The sequence below is a fragment of the Phaenicophaeus curvirostris genome, chromosome 1 (genome assembly GCF_032191515.1).
Source record: "Phaenicophaeus curvirostris isolate KB17595 chromosome 1, BPBGC_Pcur_1.0, whole genome shotgun sequence".
NCBI classification, from domain to species: Eukaryota; Metazoa; Chordata; class Aves; order Cuculiformes; family Cuculidae; genus Phaenicophaeus; species Phaenicophaeus curvirostris.
This window is the reverse complement of record NC_091392.1, coordinates 117190066-117207230: the sequence shown is the minus strand read 5'-3', so window position 1 is coordinate 117207230 and position 17165 is coordinate 117190066. Positions and strand designations below refer to the sequence as shown.

At 45.7% G+C, this 17165-nt stretch overlaps 1 protein-coding gene across 3 annotated transcripts in view; it reads left to right on the top strand.

Annotated features, from left to right (window-relative positions):
• The first annotated feature begins 4516 nt into the window (after positions 1–4516).
• LOC138728771 (cystathionine beta-synthase-like protein) overlaps positions 4517–17165 on the top strand; it is a 29047-nt gene continuing 16398 nt past the window's right edge. For 2 of the 3 annotated variants that reach the window (XM_069872401.1, XM_069872387.1), the window contains exons 1-6: positions 4517–4595; positions 10271–10401; positions 11440–11651; positions 12257–12363; positions 13233–13367; positions 16327–16406. In XM_069872401.1, the coding sequence (XP_069728502.1) occupies positions 10360–10401; positions 11440–11651; positions 12257–12363; positions 13233–13367; positions 16327–16406 (576 nt within the window). In that variant the 5' untranslated portion in view covers positions 4517–4595; positions 10271–10359. Of the gene's footprint in view, positions 4596–5451; positions 5532–10270; positions 10402–11439; positions 11652–12256; positions 12364–13232; positions 13368–16326; positions 16407–17165 lie in introns of those variants that run through there. The other variant, XM_069872395.1, reaches the window with a different exon arrangement.

The window sequence follows — 17165 nt, the reverse complement described above, 5'->3', positions numbered from 1 at the left end:
CCCCACATCTACAGCACAGGGTTGTTGAGGTCCAGGTGCAGGAATCACCATTCAGCCTTGCTGGACTCCATACAATTGGCCTCGGCCCATCAATCCAGCCTGTCCATATCCCTCTGTAAAGCCTTCTTTTCCTCAAGAAGATGGGTCTAATTAGGACACGAGGGAATGGCAGGAAGATGTGCCAGGGGAGGTTTAGGTTGGACATTAGGAAGAGGTTCTTCACCCAGAAGGTGTTGGAGCACAGGAACAGCTCCCCAGGGAAGCAGTCAGTGCCAAGCCTGGCAACATTCAAGAAGCATTTGGACAACACCCTCAGACACACAGTGTGAATGTTGGGGTTGTTCTGTGCTGGGCCAGGAGTTGGACTCAATGATCCTTGTGGGTCCTTCCCAACTCAGGAGATTCTATGAGTCTATGTTTCTAATTAGAAGAAAACTTCGTGTATTCATTCCCAGCCACCATGACTGATTTTAATGCCACTAATACCAACGGCACAGTGTGGGTTCATGTTGCTGTGGTTATCTTTTAAGTCAGGTTTAATTTTTTAAATAAAAACTCCCATTTTCTTGTGTATGTTGCCAGTTTACCTTCCTCTGGCTGATGCCACACTGAAGGAGATGGAATTTTGAGTGATGCTATTACAAATCCCTCTCATAAGCCTCACATATTATTTTCAGATAGTTTCCAACACGCCTAGCGCTGTCACTTGGTCTCACAAGTCTCCTTGGAGGTACTGTCCTACATTTTACAGGATCTGGCAAATCCATCTGTGCTGCCGGTTTTGTATCTTGACACCTGTCTGCTTGAAGTTGCAGTGGTTGCTATGAAGCTGGCACTTATTCAGACAGAATGGCAGATTCGGTGCCTCTTCACTCAGTCCCTCATACGTGCCCTGCTGTCTCTGTAAATCCCTGAGTTGTCCAACACCCATTTTGAGGGCCAGGCATCCATAACCACCAACTTGTGCTGTTCTGTAATTTAGCTGTACCAAATGCAAGCCAGAATCTAATTCCAAATGCTTTTCCAGTGGGGCTAATCGTTACCTGTGCAAGCCACACTTTACATGCATATTTCAGACATAATTAGCTAGGCAAACTGTAATTTAATGTAAATAATTGTCCTGTTTAACAACAGTATTTTTTAGTAAATATTTCTTCAGGAAAACGAGAATAACAACATGGAATGCAGAGTGGGTTTACACCTAATTTGATCCAGAAAGAGGCAGAGAAAAAACGATATAATTTGTCATCAACATGGATTTTTCTGTGTAATGTGAGTGTGGATTTTTAGCACATGCAATGAAAAAAGCTGCCTTAGTGTTGCTGCCTTGGTGGCTGATATAAAATACCCAGCTTTTCTCTTGATTTATTTTTAATTGCTCAGTGTTGTTCCTGTCTTTTTTCATAAATGTCACCCCATAGGCCATTTTCGTACCAGACATCCTCAACTTTGTAACCTGATGACTGGTCATTCAGCATCATACCAGTCACATCCTGTTGTAAAGTCTCTTCTGTCACTTTTACCACTTGATTACAACATCCAGTTCCTTACTGCATGCAATACTCTCCAAATAGCCATCCCATGTAGCATCTATATGTACAGATGGAGACATATAGTTGAATCCACTCCCTCAATTACCTAAAACACGTGGAACACTTCAGGATGAATCGTGTTCTAAAATAAAGCTACCTTGAATTGCTTTTCTTGTTATAGGTGGTTTTTATAGATACTGCAGAAAATGTTACTTGGACTTCCCATAGCAACAAGTTGTGTTCTTAAGATGTTTCAGTCTGGTCAGCCTTTTTGGTACCTCATGCTTTCATGCAAGGATTTCTGTTTTGTTTTTTTACCTTTCTGCATAATCTGGAGCACCTTGTGGTTGTCAAGAATTACTTGGAGACAATTTGCACCCAGTGTCTTAAGTTCACCAGCACCCCAGGTTATATGAATATTGTAAAGCTCTGTTCGTGGATGCAGCCATTGTGACTCTGAGCAGCTTCCCTGGTCAATATCTCCTTATCACACTCTCAGACACCACCAGAACTGTAATGGTTACATCAGAGCATAACAACTCTCCATTGCATTGGGACCACAAGGACTGATGAAGAGAGAGGGATGAAGCCAATGCAGCCAGGACACAGCCTCCCACAAGGATCAAGGTGGCTGCTCCTTCTTCCTGGACAGCACGCAGCCTCTGTACTAGCAAGCACACCAGCAGCCAGGTGCCAAATTGGAGGCAACATGGCAGCTTCAAACACATGAAGCATTCAAGTGTTTGATCCCAGTCTCACTTAGGGATTGGCAGCTTTTGGGATAAATCCATTTTCTGATGTGTGGCATAACTACTGCTAGTGAAACGACTGCTGTGGATTTATTTAGAATCATGGAATGGTTTGAGTTAGAAGGGACTTTTACAGGTCATCTAGTCCAACCCCCCTGCAGAAGCAGGGACATCCTTAACCAGATCAGGTTGCTTAGAGCCCCATCCAGCCTGACCTCGAATGTCCCCAGGGATGGGGACTCTACTGCCACCCTGGGCAACCTGTACCAGTGTTTCACCACCCTCCTTGGGAATATTTTCTTCCTTATATCCAGTCTAAATCTGCCCTCCCAGAGCAAGCCATTACTCCTTCTCCTGTCGCAACACGCATTGCTAAAAAGTCCCTCCCCAGCTTTCCTGTAGCTCCCTCTAAGTACTGGAAGTCACTATAAGGTCTCCTTGGAACCTTCTCTTCTCCAGGCTGAACAGCACCACGTCTCTCAGCCTCTCCTTGCATGGGAGGTGCTCCAGCCCTCAGATCATTTTTGCTGGCCACCTCTGGACATGCTCCAGCCTCTCCATGTCCTTATTGTCCTGAGATTTCAAGGAGACATTCACACTCAACTTCCTGCAGCACCGTTCCCAACCTACCAAGCTGGGTGGTTCACCAGCTTCTCCCTGCCCCAGGCTGGGTATTTCCAGGCTTTGACATGAGACCCAGAGACACCTGGGCCCTCTCTCTCTCCCCTGATGCCATATCTGGGCAAGCTGAGATGGACACCCAGTTCCCTGAGGCTGGAGACCTTTCAGGGGGTTCAGGTGGCAGGGGGAGCATCCAGCTGCAGGCACAGCTGTGAAAGGCCCCTTGCAGCAGCTCCCTCTGATGCAGTTGGGTATTATATTTTCCGAACCAGCCAAGCAGTCAGTAACACTGGCCGTGCTGGGAGTTACAAGCAGCCCCTGCACCTGTGTCTCCCTACAGCCAGTGCCTGCAGGCGGTGTTCCCCAGGGCTCAGTGCTGAGTCCAGTTCTGTTCAATATCTTTACCAATTGTCTGGGTGAAGGGATTGAGTGTACCCTTAGGAAGCTCATGGGTGACAGTGAGCTGGGAGAAAGTCAGGCTCTGGCACAGGTTGCCCAGGGAAGTTGTGGCTGCCCCATCTCTGGAGGTGTTCAAGGCCAGGTTGGATGGAGCCTTGGGCAGCCTGGGCTGGTAGGAGGTGTCCCTGGCCATGGCAGGGGGGTTGGAACTGGATGATCCTTAAGGTCCTTTCTAACCCAAACCATTCTATGATTCTATGAAGTGCAGATCTGCTGGAGGGCAGGGAGGCTCTTCAGAGGGATCTGAACAGGCTGGACCGCTGGGCTGAGACCAACAGCATGAGGTTTAACAAGGCCAAATGCTGGGTCCTGCACTTGGGGCACAACAACTCTGTGCAGCTACAGACTAGGAGAAGAGTGGCTGGAAAGCTGCCTAGAGGAGAAGGATCTGGGGGTGTTGGTTGACAGCCGACTGAACATGAGCCAGCAGTGTGCCCAGGTGGCCAAGAAGGCCAATGGCATCTTGGCTTGTATCAGAAACGGCGTGACCAGCAGGTCCAGGGAGGTTATTCTCCCTCTGTACTCAGCACTGGTGAGACTGCTCCTCGAATCCTGTGTTCAGGTCTGGGCCCCTCACCACAAGAAGGATGTTGAGGCTCTGGAGCGAGTCCAGAGACAAGCAACGAAGCTTGTGAAGGGGCTGGAGAGCAGGCCTTATGAGGAACGGCTGAGAGAGCTGGGGTTGTTTAGCCTGGAGAAGAGGAGGCTGAGGGGAGACCTCATTGCTCTCTACAACTACCTGAAAGGAGGTTGTAGAGAGGAGGGTGCTGGCCTCTTCTGCCAAGTGACAGGGGACAGGACAAGAGGGAATGGCCTCAAGCTCCCCCAGGGGGGGTTCAGATTAGGCATCAGGAGAAATGTCTTCACCGAAGCGGTTATCAGTCACTGGCAGAGGCTGCCCAGGAGGCGGTGGCGTCACCATCCCTGGAGGTATCTGAAGCACGGGAAGATGAGGCGCTCAGGCTTAGCAAGGGACAGGTACGCTGGGGCTCGATGATCCCGACGCCCTTTCCCAACCCAACAATTCCACGACCGCTCCCATGACAGGCCGCTCCCGCCCCGCCCCCCCCGCGGCCAATCGCCGCGCGCGCCGCTGCCCCCTCCCCCCGGCGGGCGGGGTGGCCGGGAACCCCCTCCCCGTGCCCCTTCTCTGTGGCTGCCTCCAGCGCCTCCTCCTCCTCTTCCTCCTTCTGCTCGCCTCGTGTGCCGTGGTGGCGTCCTGGAGAGCGCCCGGGTGAGGTGGTGGCGGCGGCTGCATCCTCAACCCCCGCCATCCCCCTGCATCTTTAGCCCCCCCTCACCCCCCCGCATCCTTAACCCCCTATCTCTCTTGCATCATTAACCCCCCCATCCCCCCGCATCCTTAACCCCCCCATCCCACTTGCATCCTTAACCCGCCATCCCTCTGCATCCTTATCCCCCCCCATCCCTCTGCATCCTTAACCCCCCTCCGTGCTTCTTATAAGGGCTTGCAAGGTGACATAGTGCTTTTTCTCCTCCTCTCTGGGGTGGGCACTGGCTCTAGAGCTGCTCTTGGCCTCTCATCCATTGTTCTTGTGGGTACAGGGTCTCTCGTGGATGATTTTTGGGTGATGCAATAGACTAAGAAGCTTCTTCAGCTGCCCTTTATTGCAGGCATTGCCCTTACTCTCTTAGGGGCTGAACTTGGCTGAGACCTTCAGTAGCAACGTTAATAATTCTGCTACCGCACTACTGAACCAAGCATTACTTAAAAGACAAGCTCCTATTTAGCTCCTATTCCTGCTTGAATATCTAGTCTTCAGTGCGGGTTTTTTAATTCCAAAGCCTTTGGCTAGGGAGGCTTTGGAGCACTGAGCCCTGTTCCAGCGAAGTTGCTGGGAGTGTTTATGGTTTAAACAAGTCTCTCTGCTGAGTTGAGGCGTGGGAGCTCCACATTCTGCAGAAGCTGAGCTGCAGAAAAGAGGGAAATCTCAGAGTATGGAGGCAGGGAAAATCTGGGGGTCTTGAGGAGTTTGGCCAGGTCATTCTTTTGGATATATATTGGGCTCTCTAGTATCCTGTCACAACCCTCTGCGTGTCAGCTAACCAGCCTGCTTTCCTGAAGCTGCAGCAGCAGTTCTGCTGAAAATTGTGGTTGGTAGGCAGGGTAGTGGGAGGCCTGTGTCCTGGAGCATGAATACTGGCTCAGGTACCTCACACAGGCTGCCAGGGTGGCTGGGATGCGCTGGCTGCTGGCTATTGGCAGGTGCCTGCTGTCTGCAAGTGAGATCCATAGGATCTAGGCAGGCAGCAGCGGGTGCCCTTGTCGTGATTGCGCTGTGGTTGCCGGCCCGAAAGCTCTACAGATGTAGCCAGTGTGGGTGCAGCTGGTCTTTCCCACAAAACATGCGTCGACCAAAAAGCTGGCTTCCAGCCCGCGCAGCGGTAACCAGTGGTGCCAGCCTTTATCAGAGGTCCCTCTATTAACAGAAGGTGTGGTGCCTTGGGGCAGGGCTACGTAGTGCTGGGGAAGGGGGATTATGCCTCTGCTTGTTTTATAGATTTGATCAGAAACGGAGAGCAAAGCTCCAGCTCCCTGTTTTGTCATGTTGGGCACCTTGCTTAATCTCTGAACCTCTGTTGCTCTGCCTGTAATGCTTCCCTCCCTGTACCTGGTGAGCATAGCAGATCAAGAGCAGAGCTCAGGCTGGAGTGTTATTCCATCTTTGTGTGCTGACTTAGGAGAGAGAACTAGAAGCAGGGAAAGAAAGAACAAAAATTTTTGTCTGCAGCAGTGTAAAAATGCAAATAAGGCATTCTCTAGTTTTTTCTCTAATGTTGTTGTGCTCCTTAACACATCAGTCTTCATTCAGAAAACCGATCCGGTGAGAACCGATCAGGTGAGTCCTGACAAGGTTGGAGTGAACTCAGGATATGGCTTTTAGAAGACGTCTGCATTACAGTTGCATGCACAGCTTCCTTTCTGTGGGGGAAGGCAGACTGAACACTTCCATGTTTTCACTGGCTGATCTCTAGCATAACAATTGCCATAGCAATGGAAGTTGCTTTGCTGTTGAAGTTTAATGTCTCTGCAATGTTACAGAGGCATTGGAGAACTACTCCTTTCCTGTCCAGAGGCTTGTGAGTATGCCAGTCCAGCCCTGAAAGGAAGAGCGATCATTGAGGGGACACACCTGTGCTCATGTGCTCCCTGTACAGGAAAACAGATAAGATTTGATTCTCAAAGTAGTTCTTCCTAGAGTCACAGTATTGTTATTTCATATCGCAGTTGCTTCAGGTCATTTTGTCTCCTGACATGGAAGAAATGGCTGCCTGCTCCTGAAGAAGTGGCAGAGTAGTGGAAATAAACCCCGACCCAACAAGTAGAGGAACTAAAAAACCAGGTGGCTGACTATCTCCTGTATCATTTATAGCTGTGGTGTTTTTGAACAGCTTCCAAAGGCTGGGTGGGTACTGCTACATCTGTTAACCTGTAAAGATTCTAAAGCTCTCTTAAGAACCTGTGATACTCCATGAGCAGAACAACAGGTTTGTAGTGGTTTACTTGTTCATAAAGTAAAGTACCTACTTAACGTCTCAAGTTTCCCATTCTCTGGCCGCAGTGTAATGGAATCCTGTATCTCTTGCTGAAGTAAGTCATATCTTGAGGCATCTCTCTCTGATCTACCTCTCACACCTGCCTTTTGGACAGATTAATTTGTGCTTCAGACAAGACTCAAGTTAATTAGGTTCTCACATACATGATACTCTTTAAATATCTGCATTAGTGCTGACATCATATACTATAAACAGCTTTAGAAACTGCAGCTCCTAACATATCTGTGAAGTGAGTTCAGCTGTCTGAGGATGAATTTCACTTGCTGGCCTTCAGTCTTGTTCTGTAGGAGTTGAGAAATAGTCTAAGTCTTGGGTTCTCTGTGGAAATTGATCCAGAGGTGTGAGCTTTGTCCATGTGGCTTTCTGGATTTCATACCTCTATGTCCCAGTCCCCTTTGTGACTTAGGTTTAAGTTAATTTGTAAATGGTCTTTTTGATTTTTAGTGCCTTGTACTTTGCAGATACAATGGCAGAAATTAGGCTTTTCAAGTTAGACTCTGCCCACGCCCCCAGCCAGTTGTGGGAGTGTTTCCTTTTACAGTAAACTTAAATGCAGGCTGATGGAATGTCTTTTCTGAAGATGGGTAACTTCCTGCAGCTTATTGCCTTGGACTTTTCTGAAGAATGTTCAGTTGTGGTTAGAGAAGCAGAGTTGCTGTTCTCCTGTCTGATCTCCTCAGTCTGTATTCCCAGAAGAACAGGTGAGAAGGGGGTCAGGCTAGTGAAGGAGTTGCTGTCATCCTCTGTTTGGGTGATTTCTGCTCACCCCCTTCGTTTTCCTGAAGACCTCCCCGGTAGAAAGATGTGCCAGCGTCCTATGGCCTGATTTGATCCTGTAGACAGGATCTTGGCGGGAATTTGAGTGTCCTAGACTGACCACCTCTGCTCCTATTGTGCTGAAGTGACATCATGTAGGGGTGAGAGGACCAGTTGGATGTTTTGGGTAGTGTGTCAGGAAGCTCATCAGTAGCAGTGAAGGAGCTCGAGTTTCTGAGGTCTTTCTGTTGTTTCTGAACATGACAATACACTCTTGGGTTCTTGACCTGTTTCTTAGGTATAACTGTAATCCACCACAGATGCTTTTACATCTTCACTGAGTGCTATAAGAATTCCTCTTGTAGAACACCCAAGTCTGTCCTAGGGCTTTGTACTTCTTTGAAACCCTGAGGTATTGGATGAATATAGCCAAGACTGATTCTCTACCAGCATGATTAGAATTTGACTTTATAGCTGTGTGTATGCATACCCATCTACTTTGGGCTGGGTGGATGCAGGGTTACTTATAATAATGCCAAATAAAATGATTGGAAGGGATTTATTGAGCAGGAGCTTGTGTTCCTTCAAATGAATGATGTTGCTTAGGCTTAGTATCTAACAGGGGTTTTGTTGCCATTGCTTGTGGTTAGCTTTTTCTCTCTCTCCTCGCTTTTGTTGAAGGCAGTAAATATAGCTTTTCCTTAGTTTCTGCTCTTTCTGATTCAAGGGGTGATGGGTGTTGGTGTTAGTGGATTGTGGATTTTTTTGTCTTACAGTAGAGGAAATGAGATGCTGTTGTCTTACCCAGTTCTGAGGGGATGCTCCAAGACGGAGCTCTTAGATAACGACATTCCTTTCTTTCCTGCCATCAATACAAAGAACAAATACTTCTTGAATTTCTGCAACAACTTTCTCTCCCTTTCTCCTCAATTTTTGGACCCTCGTGAAGGACACTGAGGGTAGATTGAAAACTTAGAAGTTTTGCACTCCGAGTTTATTAAAACCTAGAAGATGAACAAAATCTGCTGTTTCTTGTCTATAATAACTTGCTGTTTTGATGGTTTGAGCCTCTGGCAGCAAGGTACCCTCGTTAGATGGACTTTGTCAATATTGTCAGTGTTAGTCTGTTTCCAGTACTGCATGCCAACTGTCTGAAGGAGCATGTGGATGTGACTCAAGGACTTGCAAGTTAATATGTATTTTTTCTTTATTAAAAAAGTGCCGATATTCTGAACTGTGAACGAGGCACCTTCTAGAAATATAGATGAAGGCTGAGTTTCGCTGTGGAACTAGAAGTAAGCTAATTTCTGGATGTTGTTAGGTTATGTATATGTATGGGCTATTTACTTTCTTGGACTAGTGTCTTTCAGTCCAGTCCTGGTCAGTGGTCTAGGGCAGGATGCCTCCTATCTTGGCTCTGGGGCATGTATTAACCTTAATAAAAGATAATGGCATCACTTTGGTGTCATGGAAGCCTTTATATCCAGAAAGAGAATTACTTCAAGCCTTAATCTGGAAAGCTGGCACTTTCAGAGGCTTTTTGCCTTAGAGTGCAGTTTAAATGCTATAGGCATTTTCTTCAAAACAGCATGCAAGAAAGGCATTTTTGTGCATAAGACAGTAGTGGTTAGTGGTGCATGTTGACTTGCAGGATCAAATGCTAAAGTTCACTGATCTTGTGAGTCAGATTATTTTCCAGTGTGTCACTAGATCATCAGCACTGCCTGATCCAAGCTCTATCTGTTTTGTGTGCATTTGTCAGGAGAAAGCCTGGAAAGGATTCCAGGCCTACGACAATTCAGTAATGGAAAGAGCCATGAATCCTGCTGCCAAATGGTGATGAGAAAAACAAATATTAGGAAAGAACCTTATGTTTTCCAATACGTCGGCCAGATTTTTGCCTTCAGTGGAAGAAAAGGAAGCCACCTGTAGGAGCAGGCAGGCTCTGAACAACTGGCTGGAGCAGAAGAAATGAACTTGCTACTCCTGTTTGTTTGCTAGTTTCTGAAACAAAAAGCCTGCTGGAAGGCTTGTGGTTGAAGTATTTGTATGTATTATATCCAGCATTGCTGTAGTTCATTTGACATCAGTTCAGTCTGGGGAGAACTAGTGAGATTTATGTCCTCTCAAGGGCAGAGAGACTTCTGCAAGCGTTCTGTTATAGAACAGGCTCTTTTGATGATGGCCCTATGAAGAAGCCCTTTCACCCTCGGAGTTTCTAGAAGTGTATATATAGTGTCATCTGCAGTATTTTCTATTGCTCTTGTGTGGCCGTCAGGCTTAGGGAATTATAGGAAGTTCAATGGAGATGTTTCCAGCTTACTTTACTGGGTCTGAGCTGTGGAGGCCAGGGCAGAGGGAAAAATAAGTAATTTTGGGGGAAGAATAGGATCAGGAGACCCTCAATTAGTCTTGCAGAATATCTCTGCTGCATAATTTATTTTATCTTATTTAGACAAGTCATCTTTGCTTTGTTCTGCAGCTTTTTCTTTCTGCTTATGAACCCAGGGCATGTCTTGTACCTAGGAGAGACTGTTTCCTGATAGCTTTTTTCCTAACTTGCATGCTCTGCAGCTTTTAAGAAGATTCCAGTCTTGTGACCCACAGTACTTCGTCTTCTGAAGGAAGTCCAGTCTACTGTGCCATCACCTTCACCAAAGAAAATGGAGAAGTTGGTATCGAAAGAGCCTGTTTCTTTGTCCAAGGTAAGCATTGGTCTTTGGGAAATAACTTTTGCCTGTCTTTCTGTCACTGGCATCTGGGGAAGCCCGATCTGTTTTCTGAGGCATTTCTAGTTTTTTTGTTTGTTTGTTTTCTGGGGTGCTGTGGCAGTAAGTGCTATTGAAACAAATGGCCTTTCTGGGAGAGTTCTCCTTCATGACCACAAGCAGCAATGCAGGTTCTTTTGGCACCATTTTCTAATTAGTCACCAAGAGGTCTTACTCTCTTCCTCACTGCTTGGAATGGAGAGGTTTTATTTCAGAGAGCTATTTTTTGTTGGAGAGTTATCTCCCATGAGGTTAGTACTATTTTCTTTGTATTTATGGAGTCTAGTTACAGTAAGCACATGTGTCAATGTGTTTTAAGTTATCTTCATGTAGGGCGCTGTACTGAGCTTCTGCAGTGCAAGATTCTTGTTTTAGTGATAAGGTTTGGGCAAATCAAAAGTTATGCTGAAATGCTTTCCCATCTTCACAGTACTATGGAAACACCAATTCACCATTAAAGTACCTATTGTGGCCTTTTTCCATATAGGGGGGAAAAGCAATAATGGGACACTTCAGGATGGGATTCATCTAGATATCATGTATTATACAAAATTTCTCTCCTAGTACCTGGTCTTAAGTACCATGACAGGATCTCTTGTTAGTCAGTGGCAGAACCTGTTCTTGGGTGTTAAAAGCTGCTTGTTGCCATTGCTCCTTTTAGCTTATAGGTAGTTGCTGCCTGGGTAGTTCCTCTCCAGGCTTCCTTTGGAAAAATCTGCACGCTGAAACACTTAAGTGGAAATAGATGTGTTGGTGAAGGAGCAGAGGCAAGAATAAGGGCTTATTAGGAATGTAATTTTTAGCTATTGTAGGGAGGAAGTGATGTGAATGGGTAGTTTCCCATGGTGCAGGACCTTAACTTTAATTCAAAAGGTGCTCTGACTTTGTTATAGCAGGATAAACGAATTACTCTCATTTCTTTTTTTTTTTCCTCCTGTATATTCCTTTTTTTTTTTTTTTCCTCTCTGCACAAAGAATGAAATGCCTACACTTCCTTCCCAGGAGAAGCCAAATATGAACTCATGCCCTCATGCACCTGGCAAATACTTTCTCCCTGGTGGGATGGACAATGAGAACTGCAAGCCTAGTGAGAAGGAAAGGGAATGGATCCGTCCTGATACACCAAGCAAATGCACATGGAAGCTTGGGAAACCCATCTCTGCCTCCCCTCATCGTCATACCACTCTGTAAGTATTACTTTTATTTTCCAATTTTCAGTACAGCACTAATCCAGGTCCCCTCAGAACCATGTGGATTTCGCATAAGATGACAGATTTAAATTGATGCCATTTAGCACGTAGATATGCTATTGCTTCTTAATTTCCACGTGTAAACAAAGCTAACAACCCAGATTTAAAGCGTACAAGGGGCCCTGCACCAAAGATGTGAAACTACATGGACTGGAACTAACTTATTTTAAGTAACCTATCAAGTAGTACCTTGACTAGATGATGAAAGATTGAGCTTTGAATATCTTTTGCTTGTAAAATAGCTGACTCTGAGTAGTGCTAAGCTACTTCATGCCAGGAGGAAGTGCAAAGTGCTTCATTGTTGCCTCAGCTCTTGGCTTGGTGTCTGACTAATCCTTGTTTTGGATCCAGGACTGGATGTTTTGTGAATTAGTTTAAAAGAATATCCACTGGATACAAAAATGTCTAAATTAACTAGCCTAGTAAAGGGGAGGGAGAAAGCTGGTTGAAATAAAAAGCATTGGAAATGCTGTGTTGCTTTTGTGTGACTGACCTGTGGCTCCTCCTGTGAATACACTGACCTTTTTTTGTATGCATACCAGGCCAGAGCCTCTGAAAATCCTGCCAAGCATCCTGGATAAAGTTGGCAATACACCCTTGGTGCGGATCAACAAGATTGGGAAGCAGTATGGGCTGAAGTGTGAACTCTGTGAGTACTGCTACAGGCAGAAAATCAAAATAAGAAACACTGTTTTAGAAACTTGGGTAGTTCTAGACAGTAGTGTTGCATAGTTCCCTGCAGAGGAAAATGATCAGAGAAATTCTTCTCTTCCTTTAACAGGTTTTTAGGATTTGGTCATCTAAACCATCTTTTAATTTGTACTTCATGAGGATATTTCCTGCAGCTCCTCCATTTTTGTAGAAAAAGTAAAAGGTTTTTTTTTGTAGAAAATGTTTTCATTTTGAAAAAGTTGTAGGAAGTTTTTCACTGCTTCTTGTATTTAGAGTATTCATCAATGTGTGTAAAATGCAGATTCACAATTACTATGAAAGATTGTTGAAAATGATAAAGTGGATGTGACTGTTCTCGGGTTTTTGGTTTTTTTTTATTTTTTAGCTCAACCATACCAGAGATATCCAGAGGCTCTGATCAGAGTCCTGAAAAGTGGTGTTTCATGCCGTTGAAGGGATTAGTGCTGGGACTAGTGAAGTGAAAGTGTAGGCTGAACAAAGCAATAAACTTCTAGTTTGATCAGAAATTCATGACGGGATAATGTAGTAGGGAAGAGGCAAGGCATGTTTATAGAGTTCTTTTCTGTGCAGTCACAGTGGAAGAGCCCTGGCGGTTTGATCCTAATGTCTGAGCTGTAGTAAAGAGGAAAGGTGAAAGAGAAACTGACAGGGTGTGTATTCATGGCTTCTTGCTTTGTTGTGACCCATAACAGCAGAGATGCTGTGAGCTGAATCACTGTCTCTGGTGTTGTAACGTAGGGAGGTCAATTGGGTAGAAGTGTTAACAGAACTGCTCCTGCAGGTATGTTGACTGCTGTTTAAGGACTCTGGTTTCTTTGTTTTCAGTGGCAAAATGTGAGTTCTTCAATGCTGGGGGCAGTGTGAAGGACCGCATCAGCTTGAGGATGGTAGAGGATGCTGAAAAAGCTGGGATCTTGAAGCCTGGGGACACAATCATAGAGCCGACCTCTGGAAACACAGGTAGGGGATGGACAGATGCTGTGGTGGTTTTCCAGGAAGAAATAGACATGAGATTGGAGCATGGAGGCTGCATATGCAAGGAAGAAAGGGAATGCTTTTCTACCTGCATGGTGTAGGGACCAGTACCTTTTCCGTCTTGCACAAGGAAAGATTGTATATGTCCTGTGCTGACCAGAACAGCTGGGAAGGAGGTCTGTAAAATTTGCAGAGGCCATTTGCTTTAAAAGGAAAATGTGTTAGGCCAGATTCTGTAGGGTCTTTAGGTCCTATTCAGCTATTAGTCTAACTGAAATTATTGGGGAAATAAGCACCAAAAAGTTGGTATGAATCTGGATCTTCTCATTCTGTTCGGGAAGTCCTATGGTCCCTCTGTCGGGTGAGGTGGACCTGGTTTGTGAAACAACCGTTTCTATTTTGGTGCGGTTGAGATGGGGGATGAGCTGCATGTCCCCAGTGGTGTCTGCTGACATAGCCCTTTCATACTTCAGTTTTCAACAGATTGTACTTGAGTCATTATCTGTTCCTTGGAGGGCTGGAGGAAGGAACAGTTCTGCTTCTTGGGCTAGGGCAGAGCATCTGATGATCCAAGCAAACTGGAGTTAACTCTGGGCTCCTGTGTCAAAGCTGGTGTACTTTTGTTAAGCCATTCTACTGGTGAGGAGTAAATGTACCTGGAATGCTCCCTGTTGAGCTAGTTAAATATAAAATATACTGCCTCCTCTAAGGAGGTTCCTGAGCTGAGATACAAGATACTCTTCTGCCCGATGTGTTCTGGAAGGTGTCTTGTCCTGTTCTTAAACATTTTCGTGGGCACTCACGATTGCCTTCTGATGGACACAGACCAGGCAGATCTTTCTTTTGTTCTTTTGATCAAGTCCAGCCTTTGTTAATGGAGGAACTGGGATGATGAGCTGATCTGTGAACAGTCCCCTCCCCTTAGCAGAAAACTGGGAAGTCATATCTGTTGCTCTTTGCTTAGCAGCTGCTCTGTGGGAAGTGCAATGCAACTGAAGAACTGAAGGTCTTGTGACTGTGGCTATAATTCTTGCCTGTAGTGCCTGGCAGGTCGTGGACAATATCCCTATGTATTGCATTTATACGCTATCTGAGGTCATACTATGACATCCTGCTTTCTGGGTCAGTTATTGATAAATGATTCTCCTTGCCACAGAATCCAAAAGATAGAAAGAAGGCAGAACCAAAGGAGGTACAGGACAGTTACTTCAAAAAGCTGTCTCTTTTCATGTAGAAGCAAAGATTGGGCAGTCAGTAGCTTGAGTGAATTGGCTTCTGCTCTAGGATGCTGCTCAGAGCTACTATGTTAAATGAGAGAGTTAATGTGTGTTATTTTTATCCTCTCTGTAACTTATTGCTCCCTCGGCCAAAACGCTCTTTTCTGCTGCATTTCCAGGTCATTAGCAGAACGTACAAAATAGTAGAGTTCAGATCTCGAAATGCATTCTTCATCACAGACCATAAAGGAGAGCGCTGGGTTGCTTCTCTTCAATCTTTGGCCTTAGTGAGACATGAGCTGTCTTACTACCTTTTTACTTGGGCATCCATATTTATAATATGCTAGGAAATAGTTTCTGCCTCTGGCCAAATACTTAAACACGATTTGAATTACCTGAGGTGTGAGTTATGCTTCTTTTACGTGAACAGTTAAAGACTTTTTTTTCCACCCCTACGCACTGCAGCACAGTGTTGAAACAGAGCCAGCTTTGAACAAACGAGTCTGTGTAGGGTAAACTGCCTGTGAGGCATTGTCGTGGGCATGTGTTGGTACAGTGCCTGGTACCAAAAACAGCAGGGGAGGTGCCGCACAGCCTGACCTTAAACACACATCAACTAATTTGATCTGTTTAGCTTATCCAACAGGGAGGTGATTTGATAACAGGTGCAAGCTTCTCTTCTATGGGGAAGAGCTTCTCTTCTATAGGCAGATGATGACAAGCTGGAAGACAGATCAGGCTGAAGATGCAGGTTTTTGTAGAAATGAGATGTCTGTCTCTGACAGTCAAGGTACTTCACTGCAGTAGCAAGTTGACATAGTGCATTGGAACCTCAATAGCAAACAGCATTTAATCATGTATTTTTAGAAATGACTTAGTTTCAGCACATTGCAAACCGACGATCTAATGCAGAAGAGAGTCAGAGGCTCAAATGCTTCTCTGACAAAATGACTGCTATAGTCTGTGGCTCAAAGCTTATACCTTTCCCAAATTACCTCTGTAAAAATGAAGTGGGTGAGGCAGGAGAAAGGTGATGTGCATGTGGTAAAGCTAGCAGTTTGCACATGTCAAGTTTCCCCACCCTTGCCTCAACTTTCTGTTGGCTGTAATTCCCAAAGAACTAGTAGCATCTGGAAATCCAGTTCTCCCCAGTAGCCAGAGATGTTCCCTTTGCCCTCTAGAGATCATAGAATCATAGAATCACTAGGTTGAAAAAGACCCATTGGATCATCGAGTACAACCATTCCTCTAAATCACTAAACCATGTCCCTCAGCACCTCGTCCACCCGTGCCTTAAACACCTCCAGGGAAGGTGAATCAACCACCTCCCTGGGCAGCCTCTGCCAGTGCCCAATGACCCTTTCTGTGAAAAACTTTTTCCTAATGTCCAGCCTAAACCTCCCCTGGCGGAGCTTGAGGCCATTCCCTCTTGTCCTGTCCCCTGTCACTTGGGAGAAGAGGCTAGCAGGCTCCTCTCCACGACCTCCTTTCAGGTAGTTGTAGAGAGCAATGAGGTCTCCCCTCAGCCTCCTCTTCTCCAGGCTAAACAACCCCAGCTCTCTCAGCCATTCCTCATAAGGCCTGTTCTCCAGCCCCTTCATCAGCTTACCGTACTCAAGGCTGCAGTGAAAATCTGATTAAAGCCAGGGCATGCTAACGCTAGCATTGTGGGCTTTGTCCTTTGTTGCTCCTCACTGTATGCATTACATGTCTTTGCTTGCTTCCAGGAATTGGGCTGGCCTTGGCTGCAGCAGTGAAGGGTTACCGCTGTATCATTGTGATGCCAGAGAAAATGAGTATGGAGAAGGTCAGTTCTCCTTTTATTTTCAAGGATTAAAAAATAATCATGTTTGCACTTGCAGAGTTCCTGATGTAGATTGGTGCTGTGCCTTTAACAATGAAGCTCCTGACTTCCATGTTATTGGCCAGGCAGAACTGTGCTAGGACCCAGTTGCCAGTGCCAAGAGAAATCCAGGCTGGGTAGCCTGGGCAAAAATGTGTTTAAGACCTGTCCCCACAGCATTGTCACTTCAAAAACTGTTATAATTGCTTTAAATACAAACATCAAAGGAACTTGAGATTTATCTAGCACATTGGAGTAACTACTTTCCCCTGGGTTCACTGTTGCTCACTGAGCAACGGAGGACAAGTAAGGCAATACTGAAGCTTTGAGTATTCTGCACTAAGGTGAGCAAGACCATGAGGGAGCCTGCTGAACTCCTCAGGTTACAGTGATAAGTGCTGACAGGCATCTAGCTTGTCACCACAGCAACGAAGGGGAAGGAAAAGCCAACTGGGTAATGTCCCTTTACCTTCACAGTGGAAAGCATGAAATGTCCAACTTGCAGAGCAAGCCTTGCCCTGTGTTCCACTAGGGTGGTGCTGCACCTGCAGCCGAAAGAAAAGAGATGCCCTGCGCCTCATAGCTGAGGCAGCAATCACTGTCAGAAATTCTGGTATTCCAGCTGAAAAGCAGTGGCACAAATAACAAAATCCCCTCAAGGACTATACACATTGCTTGCTCTTACCTACTCTGGAAGGAGAGGTACGATATGGCCATTGCCAT